Source organism: Gossypium arboreum, chromosome 11 (assembly GCF_025698485.1).
Source record: "Gossypium arboreum isolate Shixiya-1 chromosome 11, ASM2569848v2, whole genome shotgun sequence".
NCBI classification, from domain to species: Eukaryota; Viridiplantae; Streptophyta; class Magnoliopsida; order Malvales; family Malvaceae; genus Gossypium; species Gossypium arboreum.
Window position 1 is genome coordinate 4,783,002 of NC_069080.1, and position 19,709 is coordinate 4,802,710.

The 19,709-nt window shown below is 30.3% G+C and overlaps 1 protein-coding gene across 1 annotated transcript; it reads right to left on the reverse strand.

The window, feature by feature from the left end:
* Positions 1–16,621: 16,621 nt before the first annotated feature.
* LOC108477343 (probable xyloglucan endotransglucosylase/hydrolase protein 7) lies at positions 16,622–18,079 on the reverse strand. Its single transcript, XM_017779854.2, has 4 exons — positions 17,774–18,079; positions 17,586–17,686; positions 17,299–17,495; positions 16,622–17,222 (listed from the first exon to the last, which is right to left on the reverse strand). The coding sequence occupies exons 1-4, from the start codon at positions 17,952–17,954 to the stop codon at positions 16,832–16,834; spliced, it is 870 nt and encodes a 289-aa protein (XP_017635343.1). The 5' UTR covers positions 17,955–18,079; the 3' UTR covers positions 16,622–16,831.
* Between the last annotated feature and the right edge of the window lie 1,630 nt (positions 18,080–19,709).

Genomic DNA, 19,709 nt, shown 5'->3' on the forward strand with positions numbered 1-19,709 from the left:
CAAAAAGTATTAGGAAATGAGTGTTTAAAGTGTGATATGGAATTTTTTTATTAAAATTATAAAAATATTATAAAAAGATTATAAAAGAGGGTTTAAAGTGCGATAGTAATCAAACTTGTGAAATATCAAGTGATGGGTTTAAGTGGTAATGAGTTCAAGACTTGGTGATTTAAGGTGAGTTATAATTAATTATTTTACTTGAGAGATGGATGTACGATAGTGGGAGAGGAAAAACAAAAAGTAGTAATTTTTATTAAAATTATAAAAATATTATAAAAAGAAAATTATAGAAAAATTAAATAAAATATATTAAATATTATAAGAATTTAAAACTACTGAATTTTCTATAAAATTTTAAAAATTAAATAGTGTAAATTTTTTTGCCATTTGTATATATTTTTATAATATTTTATTTTTTAATAATTTTGTATAATTTCTAAAATATATTAAATCATTGTAAATAATTAAAAAAATCAATTAAGGTATTCTCATTAGCATATTTTTACATCTAATGTCTAATTAGTCGGTATAACATTAGTTTTTGCACATAAGCCATCTCATCGTTACTTAATGGCCCATCAACTGCTTCAATAAAAATTATATTTCAAGTGCTGAAATGATTACTATGTTTTGATTAGGGTTTAATTGATTGCAATTTTCAATTATTTTTTATGAATATAACAAAATTCAAAGTGTTTACATTAAATTATTAGAAGTAAAAAAAAATATTTACTTTTTCTAAATATAAGTTTTGTAAAATCTCTTAAAAATCTAGACACATTTTTTATTATAAGAAGTCAATTTGGCAATTTCATCAGCAACTCGATTATTCTTTCTCAAAACATATTTGAAAAACCACAATTTTCCGTCTTTTAATAACTGTTTGATTCTTCTAACCAAGGCTGAATTTGCATTCTTTTATTGCTTGTCTTCAAAAACTTTAATCACCTCCATGCTATCCATATGAAACAACATTATCTTATATCTACATTTGTTTAAAATAGTCAGCCCATTCAAAATGTCCCAAAGCTCAGCTTCAAATGTTGAACACTCCCCTAAATAATGATTATAACCCAAAATCCAATCCCCAAATTTCACAACACTCGTCTTAGTTAATTTTTTAAATGATTTTTATAAAAACTTTTTTGGCATTTAAGCCCTATTTATCAATTGAATTAATTAAATAATTATCTTATGGTTACTAGCATAAATTCTAGTTAGATAAATTGAGTTTGATATTTAATAGAAAACAAAAGGATTAGAATTATTAATTTCTTATATTCAAGTTAAAAATTAATCATTTAACTCAGTATTTTTCATAAAGGGTAAGGATTGTTGTGGATCAAATCTATAACGGATGTTAATTGAAAATTTAACATAATTTTTTTTTGTTATTTTAAGAGTAATTTAATGTATAAATATATTTGGTATATTGCTTATTTAAAACAAAAAAAAAAAGTGACTCAAATTTTAATAAGATTTGATCTATTATATCTACCCTAAATTATTATAAAATAATACTACTTTTATTCGTTCCATTGATTGCCTGAAATTATGGCGTGGACCAATAAAATGATGAGACTATGAGAGCAATTTCCCGGAAAAGTGGTGACTTTCCTGGAAAATACTCTTCATCAGCATCGTCATCACTTTCATCACCAAGATTTTTAAACCTTTGCCATCATCATTACACACGAATCTTCAACCCTCTATTGAAATTTCAAACACGAAAATAATTATACGTTTGACGTTTGCTAAAGATTGTTATTATTATTTGTTATTTCCACTCCTTTTGGCTCTTTCAAACAAGAGTGATTATTAAATATATAAATTAAAAAAAGAAAAAAGTGGGTGAAGGAGCAAGTCTTGGTGTGGGGAAATTGACATATCTCCTTTAAGTAAATAAAAAAGGCATTGCTTTCTTTTTGCAATTCAAATAGTAATGATTAATCAATAATCTCATGGTTAAAGTTTTTGGCAACATAATTATAGTTTTAAAAGGGAGAAATCAGAAGACATTTGTCTTGTGTTGGCTAATTTGTCGGTCCATGAAGCATTTATTTTAGTAACTCAAAGAGTTAGATTTGGCATCATCCAACAGGTCTTTGCATTATTTGTTTTTGTTATTGTATACAAACTACGTGTATGTATATTTAACTGATTTGTATTAAATGACATCCCTCCTCCATTTATGGATAGCTTGCTTGCAATTTTTTCCTTTAACTAATCAACCTTTCATCAGCTATTAAAAATTAAATTATTTATATTTAACTTGGTTGATAATTTGTCAATTATTTATTATATTTATAAACTAAATATTAAACTATAATATTTTAAACTTTAAATTTATATTATTAATTAATTTTGTTATTTTACATTTTACCCCAAACATTTTTCGTTTCCCCTGCCCCCGTCTGCCTCACCCACCCTTTACCTCGAACCAAAATAGTCCCCAAAAATATCCTTAAACCCCCATCTTCTAAATTTGTTCCATCCTCCCATCTGGCCATCCCTCACCCTTTTGCATCACCACTGTCCACCTAAGCTTCGCTACCGCTTCGCCCAGCTCCTACGCCTACCAAGCTAAGTTGTTTGTTGTAGGCGACTGTCTTAGAGCTAAACTGTTATAGTATTGTGCATACTGAGTGTTCTGCCTTCTTAATGTTCTTTCCCTTTGTTTCATCCCTCTTCTCCTTCTCATCTATGATTGACTTGACTATGCCTTGGATATCATTGACGTTGTTTTTTTTATCTTTTGTGTTTTTTTTATCGTCTTAAAGAAGTCATCGTTGGTGGCATCCACCGAGGTTCTTTTGTGAGGGGCACATTCCCTAGTGACAGTTAAAACTTGTGATGATGATGATGAAAAGGCATTGTAAGAGAGAAATGAGATGGAGATTGATTTGGGTGTTAATGTATTTGTTTGCTGTTTGATTAACTTATTTATCTTAATCTCTCATGATAAGCTACATAGTTGTTGCATGTTAAAAGAGCATGCAATTTGTGTTTACATTGTTGCCATTGTCTGCAATTAAAAAATCTATGGTAGGTCTTGCTTCCTACGTTTAGTTACCACTGGAATTATTATCTGCTAATATCAGATTGCAAAGTTAGCATTTGGCAATACGTCCCCACTTGAGCCCCTTTGGTCATTTCCTCTATGATTTGATGCATCATTTTACCTGCCACAAAAGCTAGTAAAAATTAGACAAAAAAAAAGGTAGTAAAAAAGATGCACTTTTATAGATTTTCATTTTCTGATGTGTTTCTAATAAATAAGTCAAAGAAGATGAAACAGTACTCAATTTTTCATCCATGGTTAGTATTTATAGTGCCAATAATTTCCTACCTTTTGTATCTTATTTTCATAATACCATCAATAATGTTGTTCACTTATATTTCCTAATTAATTATTGTGAGATTCAAAATTTGAAGGTTTTGTTTTTGAAATCTCGTTATTTATGACTTTTGCTTATGTTTTTTTATTATAGTCTTGTTGTGTTGTTGTTATTGTTTACTTGCACTCGTGTTGTTTTTATTTGTTCACTTGTTTACTCCAATTTTTTTTTGTATGATCGTGTTTAATAACTTTATAGAAAAATATTTTTTTAAAAAATTACATAAAAATAAACAACACCAAAGTTTTTTTTTTTAAATTAACTTAAACAAATATATATGATTCCATTCGATTTGAATTCTATCTCACTTGACTCGATTTGAGAAAATTCAAATCGAGTTAGAATAATAAAATACGATTTGTCAACTCGAAATTTTTTCATTTGATTCAGTTGAACGCTCACCCCTACATAGAATAGAATCTCAGTTTGAATTTATTTAACTTACCTAATTATTAAAAAAAATTGTATTTGATCATTTAGTTGATTTGATTTTTCGTATCTCAATTAAAAATATAATGAGAGGATATACTTATATCAATATAAAATTAAAGTAGTTTTACACTTTTTGTGTTTTTTTTGGTATGGTTAATATTTTAACAATCTAATCGTCGTGTTTTATTCATATAGATCGTGCACCTCAAGTTTGGTGTAAATTAAAATTTCATAACTATTTATTTTATGTAAGAAACTTTCAGCCGTTCAATAATATTAACATATATTTTATTTTAGATCAATATGATAGAGATATCGATCGTTTTGAAAATTCTCATGTATGACAGTTAAAACTATATCAATAAATTCAACTGCTAGATGGTTAAAATATTAGTCATACAAATAGATACAAAAGTGGATTTATTCTATACAAAATATAATTATCAACAATTTTTTAAAATAAATCTATAGCCAAAAGACCTTTGCTTAAGGGCAGTGTTACGGTCCTAAGAACTTAGATCCTAAGTTTGAGTCTCATTTTATATAAATTATGTGTGGATTCTCAATCCATATTTATTTTGATTTGTCATACCATATTAGGTCCTGTACAATTTGTTTTTTAATCTAGGTCCAAATATATTCTAGTTATCAGTCTGATCATACTTTACAATGATCAAATCTTATTATAGTTATTCATATTTGTTCTTTGTGATTACAACGTGACTGTGCTTGTAACTTAAAAAAGAAAACATGAATATTTTATTATTAATTAAAAATATGCTTGTAATTATATTAAAATATAATGTAATTTATAATTTAACTTAATAATAATATTTTATTATTTTAATTAAAAATATTGAATATGAAGCTTGAAAATAACAAAAATAAGTAACTAGCAAAACATAAAGTTGTCATTTTAGTTAAAATTGATTTAATAAATAAATCTTAGGGTTATTGAGTTTTCCATCATAAATAGTATTTTTCCGTAAAACTAATTTAATCTTATATAGATGTGCCATAACATATACACACTAAAATAGATATACATATATATATTATATATATAAAGAGATCAACCGAAAACCGACATGGTAGTTGGTTTTGATTTAGGCAAGATTTTGATTAGGACCTGGGTAGGGGATTATTATTATTGATTAAGCTAGCTATAGACCTTGACTCCTGGGTGTGATTATATGATTTGATCAGCTCATTCAAATAGAGGGAAAGAGCTGACCTAAGAAACTTGGAGTAAGGTAGAAGCATATATATGTGATTGGATGACAAAAATGACTTATTGCCAAACTTAGTCAAAATCCTATGTTATGGACCATATAATATATTGAGCAAAAAAGTCAAAAAAGATGCTAAGTGACGGTCCATGTTGCTGTCCTACACTTAAAATTAAGATACTGAAATTCAGAAATCAACCCCAATGATGTCAATAACATGTGATTTGTTGCCCTTCATTCAGACATGAAAGCAATTGCTTTTCAATTCCTCCATCTAACATTTTAAAATCTTGAAAATTCGTCGGCAGATATATATGAAGTGACGTTTTAATGACTTAATGATAGGATGTTTAATATGTTTTTAAGAGATTAAAATGGTTTATGTTTAATCCAATTTACAAGATGGGGTGATTCATTTTCCACACGACTTACAAACTTGGATTCCCTGTTTCATTTTCCATATTGCACAAAACCCGTCAAAGAAGTAAATCAGCTCACACCCATGACCCAAACCCATCGTCAATGCCAAACATGTTTATTCAAAACAAAACTCTGCCATTCTCATGTTTCATTTCATGTAATATTTAAATATCGATTAGTGGACACTTGTATACATTTAATTTGTGTTCCGTTTATTCATTTTGCAGATAAGATAATATTTTAGTTATTATATGTACTGTATTCAGAATAATTGAGAATATCAACTCAAATAGAGTTTTGAGTTTTTTTTTAGTTAATTTGAGTATAAATAGATGATTGGATAGTCAATCTTTACTTGTAGTGTTTGGTGAAGGGAGGTTCGTAAGAATTTATTGAGCTAAAACCTTTAAAACAGAAAACACTGGGATAAATAACTTTTTTCCCAGCTGATTGTAAATGAGATATGTGAATTGACATATATGACAATGCTTGATAAAAAATTACTCCCTTTGTCATATGCTCTTAAGTGTAATGAGATGTGCTACTTTATGTACTCTTAATTTATTTTCAATTTATTTGTATAAAATAATTTTTATGCAACTTTATATTTATTGAAATATGCTACTTGATAAATTTATTTAGAGTGTGACATAATTATCACATAATTTACATACTTTATCACTAAGAATATAATTTACAATTATATTGGTACACGTACCATTAATATTTATCAATTTTCACAAGGTTAATATTTGCAAATAAGGAACTTAAGAAGTTTGTTTATTTAAAATTTAAAAATATTCACTAATTAATTTTCATAATGGATGTTTTTAATTCCTTGATAATAGTGTTTTATTTCAATAATTTCACCTAATAAAGTCTAAAGTATTATAAACAAATAAACACTTAACAATAAAATGTGTCATGTCCTTATTTGTCATTTTACGCATATCAGCTTTAAGCTATCAACTAAGTTTTATCAAATACTTTTCGATAAACACTTAATAAAATTAGTTGATCAAACCAACCATTACAATCAGCAATAAGTTACAAATCAATTACCAAACAGGACCTATGAATTTGAATTCCAATATTTGAATTATTAACGTGTTACTTTAAAGATATTTTATTTTAATTTTTAAATTAAGATATTTAATAAATTTGGATATTTTATTAATTTAAATTAAATTCCAACTCAGTGATAGTATTTAAATTTGATGTTAATAATAAATAAATTTACATTTTAGAATAATTATTCAAATATAATAAAATTACAAATATATGATGAGTTAGAAGCCAATGGCATAAGAAATGAAACCATATATGAATAACACTTGGACGGCCCAAGACTGGCCTTGCAATGACCGGAAACATACAGAAACTAAGACCATTTAAAATACCCTTGAATCAGTCCTAAATTCCCACCTTTGAAACAAGATTAATATAAACATAATGATTTTTTTCAAAAGTGTTTAAGATGAAATAAAATAATGAAAACTTTAGGCAAATCTTTGATAACCACATATTTTTAAGCCTTTATAGACGGTTTCAAATCAGGATTTTCTATACTATCAAATTGAAATTTAATGTATTTGTATATATTAAATTTCAAATTTTAATTCAATTCTTACACTTTATTAATTTTATTATTTATGTGTTACAATTTTTGTTAAATTATGTGTAATTACAGATGTCGAAATTATTTTTAACCGAAAAATAATTTTGACGACATTTGAGAAAATATAGAAACATTTAGTACAATGTTGGATTTTATTAAAAAAATAAGAGTTGTTATCGACCTTTTTGACGAGTTGTGATCAACCACCTAATAAATTACCTTTTAAAAAAAAATTGAAGTTCTTTTAAAAAGATAAATTTTGGATCCGTGTTAAAAATTAGAGTAAAACGAGTTTAGGTTTGGGAGTCGGCTACATGTGAAAAAGGTATTAGCATGCTCACAACTCCTAAAAATTGATATATTATCTAATATGTGTTGTTTTCAGATTGAAAAAATTACAGGTTAAATTCAATATTTAAACATGATCTTGTAAAAATTTCACATTGATATAAATTTATGTAATGGAGTGAATTTAAGTTTAGAACTATAAATAATTTTTAAATATGATATTTTATTATAAAATAAAATTTGCATTCACTCGTGTTTTTGAAAAGAGTATTTTAACATATAAAAAAGTAGATGATATGGTATCTAATAATTTTGACAACATCCTCGTTAATTTTGTAATCCAAAAGAAAAAAAAAATGAAATCATGTTTAAATGCACACATGCGGAACCACTTTTAAATCAACATTGTGAGATCAGACCAGATTTTAATAGCTATGTACGCATGAATTATACAAACATGTAATTGTATAGACTAAACTCCAAGGTAAAAGTATAAGTGATAGAGTAGCCACAAAATATATAAAAAAAGATGATGAAATGAAAGCTGTAGCAACCAAGTAATTTTCTCACATATTACATAAATAACAAATTATAACATGACAGCACTATGAATTGCATGAGCAAAGTATGAACCATGCAGCAACCAAGCATTGAAATTTCTCAAAGATATCAAACAACTAAGCTATGACCATGCTAAAAGTACGTAAAAGGTAAATGATTAACTCAAGGAATTTGTTTACCAATACACAGACAAAAGGGTTCGTCTCCCTCACGTCATCAACGCTCGAAAGGCTTAAGGCCATCTTGCTTTGCCATTCAAAGTCGACACAGCCAGCGAATGAGCATATCTTCTTGTTCTTCAATGTCTTAATGGTTTGGTTAAAGGGAATGACTTCTATCGAGTGCGGCAGCAAGTCTTCGGTTGGGAGGATGAGTATGGATTTGATGAACGATGGTGCAATGGTGGTGTCAGTTGGAGATATAGGGTGAGAGAGATGGCTAAAACAGTTCAACAAACTGCTGCTAAAATGTTCGAAAACAAATGTACAACATTTTGAGTAGCTCTATGTGATATATTTGTTCAAAATGATTTGAGCTTTGAATAATTGGACTTTGAATAGCTTTTAACTTTAGAACGAGGGTATAATCCTTCAAATATATGTGAACTTATTCACTTTAGAATTTGATCAGACACATTCTTGGTACATTCGACTCTCATCAGAGTCCTAGTCATGTTCCCAAGGGATGGTCTAACTTGATAGCAGATGGCTTTCTTAAGGCTGTGCCCATCAATGTGAAATTTGTTAGGAGAGATGGTAATAGGGGAATATCACTTGAGGCTTTTTTATTACCACATATTCTACAATATCAGTTATGGAGGATGGCTATGGGGTTATGGAATATACTTATAATGTTTAATTTTGATTAGCCGTTCACTTTTAAAGGAAATAATAGCTAAAGTAAATTGATTCTGAACTAAGATTTAAAGTCAATGTATCTGATCAAAAGTCAGCAGACTAGGGAACTAGTGTTAAACAGAAAAGTACAAAAACATTTCAATTTTGTATGATAATGATAGCTAAATGAGGGCTCTGTCGAGATCAATTCCTTTCATTTCTATTACATAATTCGTTGGTTTCTCATTCAGATATATCTATTTTATGTTTTTCAATAATCAATTTTGAGTAGAACAGTAATTTTACGCGTCGGATAGCACCCCAAAGTCATCACTCGACTTGATTTTCCTGAAAGAAGAAAATGTCCCACATCGAAGTTATATATAAAGAGCCCGCTGTTTAAATAATGCGTTAAGAGATTCTTTGCACGCCGAGTGGGGTAGCGCCTGCTTGTAATCCAAGCGGAGGCTTTAAGGTGATTGAACATTGGTTTGGCCCATGGAATCGGTTTCACTGTGGCTCACTTCTGACCTGCCCGTTCCAAGCCAGGAGTTGAGCTATATGTCTTGAGCGAAAGCTCGGGTCTTGTGGCTCCTAGAGTGGAAGGCACTGCGTGAGGCTGGTTTCACAGAGCAGCGAAAACTTCCCCCTCTTGGCAGTGGAAGGATAACAGGCTGTTGTCACGTGGATCCAATATGGTTCCATGGGCCGATCCTACTTGGACAATCAATCACTTTTTAATTTTTGTTAGTATTTTAATTGTAGATAAAAATTAAAAAAAAAAGCCCGTCGGAGATTGAAAAAAAAGAAGTGTTTGGATTTTTTTAGTATTTTATTCAGTGTGTGATTTATTTGATGAGAGCACTAAGCAGTGGAAATCTGATATGATTTTTTTTTTTTTTTTTTTTGTTTTCAAGAAAGGCTAATGACCTGCCCGTTCCAAGCCAGGAGTTGAGCTATATGTCTTGAGCGAAAGCTCGGGTCTTGTGGCTCCTAGAGTGGAAGGCACTGCGTGAGGCTGGTTTCACAGAGCAGCGAAAACTTCCCCCTCTTGGCAGTGGAAGGATAACAGGCTGTTGTCACGTGGATCCAATATGGTTCCATGGGCCGATCCTACTTGGACAATCAATCACTTTTTAATTTTTGTTAGTATTTTAATTGTAGATAAAAATTAAAAAAAAAAGCCCGTCGGAGATTGAAAAAAAAGAAGTGTTTGGATTTTTTTAGTATTTTATTCAGTGTGTGATTTATTTGATGAGAGCACTAAGCAGTGGAAATCTGATATGATTTTTTTTTTTTTTTTTTGTTTTCAAGAAAGGCTACCATGATTAAGTCTTTCACTCTTAGGCTTCGTTTGGATTTAAGTTTACGATTTGGAGACTTTATTATCACAACAAATAGAGTATAGGCTTATTTCAGATGAGCAACAATGTTCTTTTAAGAAGTTGTGGAAGGCCCACGTCCCAGTGACGATCAAAATCTTGTGATCTACTACCCAGCTAGCAAATCTGTACAAAAAACGAATTAATAATCAACAAACATATTGTCGGCGATGTAGACTAGAGGTGGAGAAAACCTGACATGCATGCAAGGATTGCTTTGGGTGTTTAGACTGCTCTGGGTTTCATGTTTTGACCACTACAGTCGTCGGACACAAGGTGCTTGGTTGACCTACTAGCTAGGCAAATAAGGTTAAACTTAGTTTGGGTCTTGCTTGTTTATAGAGTATCTAGTATAATCGGAATCGAAAGTTTCATGAGGGATAGAGATTTGTATTGGTGATCAGTACCCCTCTGATCAATGGAAATTTGCTTTAGCCCAAGTTTTACTAGTGATGCTGCCTCAATTGATTAGGAAGACTTGATTTCTACGAGACCTCCACTTTTAACGACGAACTTTGGTGGAGCTCTAGCCAGTAATTAGTGCTTTGGAGTGGTGGGCTTTATAGCAAGAAAGAATCTCGGGGAAACTATAACAGTAGGAGCGAATTGAGTCCCTTTTGTTATGGGCCCAACCATGATCGGGGTTTATGCTTGTCGTTCAACCATCAGATCTGCCTACAACTTCGAAGGTGATGCCAGGTCTCTTATCAAACAACTAGAACAAGGAGAGTCAGGGTACATTGATTTGATTCTTGATTATCGTAGGCGATTAGGAGACAATATCAAGACTTGTTTTAGACATTGTTTAGCTAGGGCTAGCTTAGACATAGAAAATGTCTCCTTTTGAATGGAAGATTGAAATATTTATTTTTATTTTTGATGTCGAACTGATCGTTCAATTATTTTCTTTATGAAATCATATGTATTACATAGAATTTATTTTTAAAATTTATTAAATACCATTTAACATTATTCAATACAATACATAATTAAAACATGTCAACTATTTTTATATTTTAAATAGTATAATAAAGAATTTCAAATTATAATTATTTTTTCAATAATAACTTCATTCTTCAACCAAAATCGAATACAACATACAGAAAAGAGCAAAGAAAGTTGTATTCCAGGGACAAATCCAATGGGGTATTTCAATTTAAGGCTCTCTTATTATTTGGCAAATTGGATTTTAGGTTATAGTTTAGCAGCTCTATTTCCTAAGAGGAAAAAAGAAGAAGAGAGAAACCATCAAGGAAGGCATATTGTAACATAATAAAAAATGAAAGGAGAAAAAGAAAAAAGCACATCTAATATAATATAAAAAGGTTAAAGATTGATAAATTTAATTATTCAGGCGTGTGTTTCAGTTGAAGGGAGCAAGTGGCCTAGAGATTGGTGCAAGCTTAGAGCCCTAGCAGACAAAGAACAAAGCCATCGCAGAAGGCTAAGAAGATATATCCTTATTTAGAATCTGTCCATTGGCTTTCAATTCAAGGTTAAATGGCAACCAAGTACACCAGCTAATACTGTCCACAAAACTTGTCGACAAATCGAACCAGACACTGAATAAGTAGATTCACAACATCCATTCATCAACCAATTTCAAGCTTCTTATATCCCCGCGTCTTGAGGGACTTTCAAGCTGCTGTTCATCAAGACATACATCCTGCTGCTACTAGGACAGCTTGGTAATATGGTTACTAAAGATCATTTGCAGGCAATACATCGATCGGCTGAGAAGTGAGGTCACTCAAGTATAGTTTGTTGAATGGTGTAAATGGGTATGGGTGCAATTACATTTGTAGTGATTCTTTTGATTCTTGCAAATTTTGGAGTATTTGCCATTGCTCGTGGCCTTTTCACTTCCTCTCATCACACGGTTTCTTTCTGCAAAACTTCTTGTGATAACACTCTGGATGACAAAAGAGGGATTCCAACCGGAGCAAATCCTTTGCATAACAGGTAGAGAAACAGGAACAATTTATTTTGAACGATTCACTTTTTTCTTTTCTTTTCTTTTTCAAGTTCTTCTTGATGTTTTTCATTTTGAAATATGAATAGATTCTGCCTACAAAGTAGATGGTTTGTGGAAATGAAGATGGAAAATGAAAACTGGGAAGATGATGAATTTTTTTGTTCATTTTAGAATTAAATCAAATTAGTGTAGAATTATTTAATTACTATTTTCATTTTACATTTTGGTAATTGTATCAAATATATATCGTCTTAATTGATGTGTAAAAGTGATCTGACATGTGTTTGCATGAGTTGTCTCTTGTTTTGATGTTACACGCTTAGTATACACATAACATGTCTTTACTATTCGATTACTGTTTGTCGTACATCAATCATTTTGTCCCTACAAATGAATTTTTTGAATTTTTTTGTTCTTTTTACAACATTTGTCGATTTCCTATATGCATTTAACTATTGCAAATCTTTCCTTTTGAATTAAAATGGGGATAAAGTAAACGTATAGCCTCTAAATTTTGTAATTTGTTTTAATTTGGTCCCTAATCTTTTTAGTCCATAATAGTTTTGGAAATTGGTAAATTCTCTCAATTTAATCCTTAAACTTGGATTTCATTAAGGTATGATGACATCATCACCTAAAATACTATATCATGGCATCTTAATGAAATCCAAGTTCAAAGATTAAATTGAAAAAAATTGCTAAGTTTTGAAACTAGTGTGACCCAAAAAAATTGTGTCAAAATTAAAAAAAATCAAATTCAAGAACTAAATAATATTTTTATCCTTTAAAATTATGAAAAAGTATAAAATAAGCGACTCCACATCTTCTTTTATTTTTATTTGCATGAAATAAAAATTTTCTAATGTTAGAAATCGCTTAAAGAAAAATAATTAAATATAATAATTGAAGAAATGATATCCTTTTACCCTTAGTATTAAAACTAAAACGTGATTTGACGTGATACAAAAATCAATAGAAATTGTTTAATTTGATCAAACAGTTTAATGGAAATAAATTGCCAACTCCATGATGATTGATGAACTTCATTTTAATATAAATAAGATGGATTTTACGTAAGAAACTAAAAATTTCATATTTAACAACAAAAATGCATTTTCAGAACAAAACTTAATATATTTCTGGGTTAGTGAGATATTGTAGACCCTTCGATTCCCGGTCAAAATTTAGATTTGGATGATGGGCACCCATTAGTCGCCATGCATTATCATTTATTTAATAAAGCTGCATGCCGATGATGCAACCAAACCTGAGTTTTACGCTACTTTTAACTGCTAATGATTTCATCAATCCCACGCGTGCTATACACAACATACCCATAACCTTTTTGCTAATTAACTAATTAAAGTAGGTTAATTGTAATTATTTTATTCTTCATGGATTTGTCTGCTTTTGTTTTGATGTTTCTTTTGCAATATCTCTACTCGATTATAGAATCTTATTAATTTATTCATATTGTCATGTTAATTAGTTACTTTATTATTACTTAATTTCTACTTCTAATTTGATCTTAATAAAATAAATTAATTTTGGGTATTATGATATGTTTGATTGAGTTGATATCAACTGTAATTTATCAATTAAGTTTTAATTCATTTGTGAAATTACAAAAAGTTTTATTTCTTTTTTAAAGAATCACCTATTATTTTTGTGTATTTACTCTCTTGTTTTTTTAATATTTTGATAAATCGAGAAAGTAAAAACACAAATAGACATTACAGGATTTGAATTCAAAACATCATAATTTTTACAATTTTAATTTTATCATTTCAACCAAAATCGCATTTAATTTTATATTGATTCTTTTATAAATTTATTTCATATTTTTTCATTCACACTAATCTAGAATATTTGATAAAATGGTATACTGAAATTAAATAATAACAAATCCTTTAAAATTTTAAAAATAAATGAAAGTAAATGATTATATTTGATAAAATAGGCCACATATTTCCGATGGGCTTCTTGGCGTTTTACTAATGAAAAGGGCTATCATCGTTCTTTCGGTCATTTAAGACTTATTTGAAATTTATTTATTTAAAGTTACAAGTAAATAATTGATATGTTATTAAATTGCGTAATTAAATAATCATTTGTGTAGGATGAGGGATACACCCTAGGTTTTACAGAAAATCTAGAATGGCTTGTCGTGAGAGATCCAATCGCCAAGGCCCGCTGATTACTCTTGTGACAATCACAGTTGCAGTAAGGCTTTCCACAAGCATGTGCAACTCTTGTTTACTGTTTCGCTTTGCGTTGTAATCAGTTCAAAATTGATTGCTTGGGGAATTTCCTGCACACAAGCTGCTTGTCACTTTCATCCTTGTTTATGTCTTATGGATCCACCGGTCGGTCCCCACCTCATATTCTTCGGTTCTACATGTGTATCGGTCGTTACTTTTCGATTTGAGCTCTTCCCTTCGCTAAAATTTCATCACTGATATTTCGTAGCTATAATAAACTGGTACATGACCACTGCTCTTTTAACTTTTAATTTCGGTACTGCAACGCTACTCTGATCGAATGGGGCCTATAAGTTAAGCCCAATTTAGATTTGATGCATAACCCAAATTTTGTGTAACGTTCAAAATTTTCTCTACATTTTGATGTGCATTATAATCTGCTATTAGTTTATGAACAAATGATTAATAGCAGAAACTAATCTTGAATGGTGTTGACAGGCTTCTTTTTCATCTCATATCATGCCATGTTTACCATGGGGGTTCACCTTTTTTTAATTACTGTCATTGGCAACTTGGTCGCTTCATTTATAGTCGTGAAAGCGTCAGTTACATGTCATTCAGTGTCCTTTTAGGGCATCGTCCGAACAGGACTCGAAGCTGATTCATTTAAAAGAAGTCAGAGACTATAACAGCATCCGATGTACGTAGGTTTGTGCGCACTTGTTGTTGTACGCTACTGTTTCATTTACGGTGATTTGTGACCAACAATGACGTGTGGCTATCCCTTCGCTACTGTTTCATGGGATTAATGTTTGTCTTAATTAAACCTCTAAGCCTTATCCTTCAGCGTACAGTTTGTTTTCTCCGACGCAAGTATAGGTGATCCTCGAGAATATGAGAAGTAGTCTCAACAAAGTTTGTAAAATTCTCTTTTAATTAATATATGGCATGTACGTAGGGTTTAAGCTGATTTTGTATCATAAATGGTCGGTTTTAGAAATTAGTTTGTTAGGGTTATCTTGAAGTGTCACTTTGGCATGAATGTAATTGGTATGTTATTGAATTGGTTGTATTTGGAATGTTTAGGTGTTATTTGAGGTCTCCCAAACTTGTACCAAGTTAGTCCGTTTTTGAACAATGAGACATGTCGAGACAATGTACTTTCAACGCCGCGATGAGATCAACCAGAGAGTTATGTTGCGATGACTTCTACTTAATGTCGCAACAAGCCTAGCCATCGAGTTGTGTTGTGACGAGGAACCCCTGAAGTCATGACGTCAAGTCGATACTTTGAAATCTTTATAATTTGGTCCTATTTCGACTTCGAGTTAGCATTAGAATTTTCATAAGCTCATATAAGACCCAAAAATAATTGTGTATCACATCATGTAATCATAATACTCACAAATGAATGTTTAATGGTATAAATTGAATGTAATTGATCGTAATTACTCTAACAACGAATATGGCATCCTATAACTCGGACCCAGCAATCGGGTCGAACATCGGGGTGCTACAACAGATGCATGTATTATTGTTTTTATCCATAATTTATTTTACAATCTTTCACATGATTAATTATGAAGTTCAGAAATTTAACAAGTTCAATTAATAAATATGAGTTATCAAATTAAATTTAATTAATTAATTTATCATGAGTGATAAAATTCAAGTAATTAATTTATAAGTTAATGAGGTTCCAATTCATATTTAATTAGGAAGAATAATAATTTATTGAATTGATATATTTAATTTCACTAATCAAAGATTATTTTCATTTAGTAAAAAATGATTATTAGATTTTTTTTTCATGTGAAATTTAAATATTTTATTGAGATAATATTTTAATTAAAATAATTTTATTTAATAAATTATAATTAATAGGTATATTTATATGAAATATCAATAATTTTATTTAAAATTTTAAACAATGTGCATAAACAAATTGAGTATATGTATGCTTAAAATGTGTTCAAGTCCCGAATCCGGATAACATAAAATTGATCTGTTTTGATGCAATACTGGGGACCGGAGAAATTGATGTACCGGCCAAAGAAGAGGGGACCATTCACTAATGAATTCAAAGCAAATGTATTTTCAAACACTCTTGAATATTTTGCAGGCTTCACCTGTCGTTTCATTTCCAATAAATCTATTTTGTTGGTTTACATCATTATGATTTATGAAGACCCATAAACCAACCATTTTTTTCAAAAAGCCGGCAAGAGTTATGAAGAAGGCTGAAAATTGAGAACTGAAAGTTAAAAATTAATAAATTACATCTTTTGAAGAAAGCTTTTATTGACACAAAACAGAATGCACCAAATACAGACAAATAGGAATTGGATTTTTACTTCACAATTATATGCAATGCACACTTATTTTTCCCTTTACTATTAAAACCCAAGTTTTGCATGGCTCTATTATTTGTATAAAGGGGGGTACATATGTACGTAAAATAGGACACGAAACGTCACTTGGGTTTGGATTTTCAGATGATGGACATGCACTCCGGTGGGGTAACGGGGTATCGGGACTTGTCGGTGCAGTAATCGTATATCATGTGGTTCATACGAACCCACCTATATCTTTTAGCTTCCATGGCATTAAGGGCTTGATAAGCAGTGCCCTCCCACCAGTTCCTACTGTTTGTGGCACAGTTTGCTGGCCCTGGAACCGGACATCCTTCAATGTCGAAGTCCTTGTAATAAGCTAAGAACGGAGCTTTGGTCCAATCAATTTTCTCTAAACCTCCCCTTGTTGCCCAATCATCAGCCTCCCACAGCGTTGAATAAACTCCCATTGGCTGGAGTTTTAGGTATGGGATATTTCTAGCTTCATTGTTCTTATAAACCCTAATTGGCACTTCATCAACATAGAACCTGCAAGAACAGGCATCATTGATTAAATAATGTCGCACGAAAAGTAGATTAATGATTTGATAGCTGTTAAACATACACAATCTGATGATGGTTCCACATGATTGAGTAAGTATGGAAATCTGCAGCAGGATCGAACCAAAGGTTAACCCTTTGTTCCCTGTCACCCTTTCCGTGGGCATAGATATTGGTTTGAACCGTATATGGCTGCCCGGTACGGTTTCCCAAGAACTCGAAGTCTAGCTCATCTCGCACAGCATCTGTATCAGAATTCATCTGCAATGTTCCAAATTAAAAGTGAAAACCAATTTGAATATTGAAAATAGAGTAAGTGAAGTATTTGAAGGATTATATATGTTAGCGTACATAAAAGGCGGTGACTGTTCCGGCGGAGTCGCCGGGGATGAGCTTGATTTTCATGCTGACACGTCCGAACAAATACTGCCTTTTAGAAGCAAATCCACAGCCTAATACAACCATATCATTGCGGGAAACAAAAAATATAATTAGTTGTTCATGTTTAAGATTTATATTAAAAGCATTCAAAGTTAAACCTGAATTTTGGTCGAGAACAAGTTGGATGGCTCTCCCTCCATCGATTTGCCTAATATGAGAATCAGACCAAGTGATTCTAAAATCTTCAAGGAAAGTGGCAGGTCGCCCCCAAACTGAGAGGGAAAGTGTAACAACACAAGATAAAATCAAAAGAAATCCATTCCTTAAACCCATACCCATGTTTAAACCAGAGAAACAGAAAGAGAATTATTGTTATTATTATAATGTTTGATTTAGAGATGAGATGAGAGCCGTAGTGGAGTGTGTATATATATAGTATAGGTGGGTTCCATGAAGATTGCTGCATGGGAAGTGCCATCAACCTGCTTAGCTTTCCATCCAGAAAATGCCAAACCCTCATTAGGCCCTGATTGACCCAACTCTTTAACTCACCGGCCATCTAAATTTTCATTCAACATTTTCATCCTTTATGTTTTCTTTCCTAAACCTAATTAACTTATATGTATTCAACACGCATTTAATAATAATATTTATTATTATAAAATTTTGAGTAAATTAATATTACGAGTGAACTTAGATAAAAAATATATTATTACAGAAATATTTCTTTTATAAAATCTTAAAAGGAAATACCTTAAACCACTGCTAGAAAACCTACCCTAATGAAAAAGATACTCTCCCTTGGAAAAACTGCCATCCCTCTATTATACATTCAAAAGATAAATAAAATAAATAGTTTTTAAAAGATAAACCTATAGTTTTCGTAAATTGTATTGACATGACAGTGAAAGACGAAAACAACAGGCCAAAGTCGTGATTCTTACAAGAATACCAAACGTTGGCAGGACTTGGAACTATGAGCGGAGCTAGTAAAATAGTTGGGGACCTCTGCCTTGACTTACATGTTGGAAAGGTCATGGAACTTAATTAGCAATACCGTACCAACACGTGTTGATATAAGATTAGTTCATTTTGTCAATAATTTATGATTTTTTTAAAATTAAATAAAAGTAAATGTTTCGATACATTAATAATTTAATAGTGTTGTATACTTTTATGCCCTTATATGAATTTATAAAAATCTATTTACCACTATATCAAGTTATATTTTATATATACACGTAGAATGTAAAATTTATTTTAAAATGACTAATTTAATAATTATTATTATTCACTTGATTTTTAAATCGACATCATAAATATTGTTTTAAAAATTAATTTAGTTTTAATTGTCCAAAGGACTATTATTTTTAGTGAGTGAAATTTTCAGATTATTTATTTTCCAGCAGGCTGGAGAATATTTGCATATATATAGTTGGTACGTATAGTCTGCACTCTTTTTTCTTTTTTTTTTTTTTTCATTTTCTAGCTTTTTTCTCCTCCACATAAATTGCAATAATTAAATAATGTTTGATGTTTGTGGTGTTAAAAGAATAATAATAACAAAGAACATGGTGTCATAATCTATAGGACTATAAGACTCCTAATTAAGCTATAATAAGACTAATAACATCTGTGCCCAATCACAATCATTAATTTTATTTATGAATAATCATCTGCTCGCTAATCAGTTGCACCTGTCACACGGTTTTATGGTTAAAACAATTTATTGTTTTTTAATAAATTTGGATCCTTAATATTTTGCTTCATTAAAACTAATAATAATTTTTTTAACAAAGCCTTTTTTTTTTTTCAATTGAAACAAAATACCGCGTTTTGCTGCCCTACAAACATCTGCCTTTTTAAATTACCTAAAAAGCTTCTCATAGGCCAGAGAGATCGTGAAATTCGATTTTGTTATTTTAAAATTAAATTAGAAATATTTTTATAATTAAAATTTATCTTTTGGTTAATAAATTTGAATTTATGTTTAACTGAGAATGCCTAAATTTATAAAAATCTATATCCTATCTGAATAGTTGATTGAATAACTCAATATTTGAATAGATTCCTATTAAACATAATTAAATCAGA

Bases quoted from the DNA above. Each gene is read 5' to 3' on its own strand.
- LOC108477343 (XM_017779854.2), bottom strand. From the start codon at position 17,954: ATGGGTATGGGTTTAAGGAATGGATTTCTTTTGATTTTATCTTGTGTT. The intron at 17,687-17,773 runs GTTTAACTTTGA...TGGTTGTATTAG, and splicing joins TGTTCTCGACCAAAATTCAG to GCTGTGGATTTGCTTCTAAA. The intron at 17,496-17,585 runs GTACGCTAACAT...GGAACATTGCAG, and splicing joins GAACAGTCACCGCCTTTTAT to ATGAATTCTGATACAGATGC.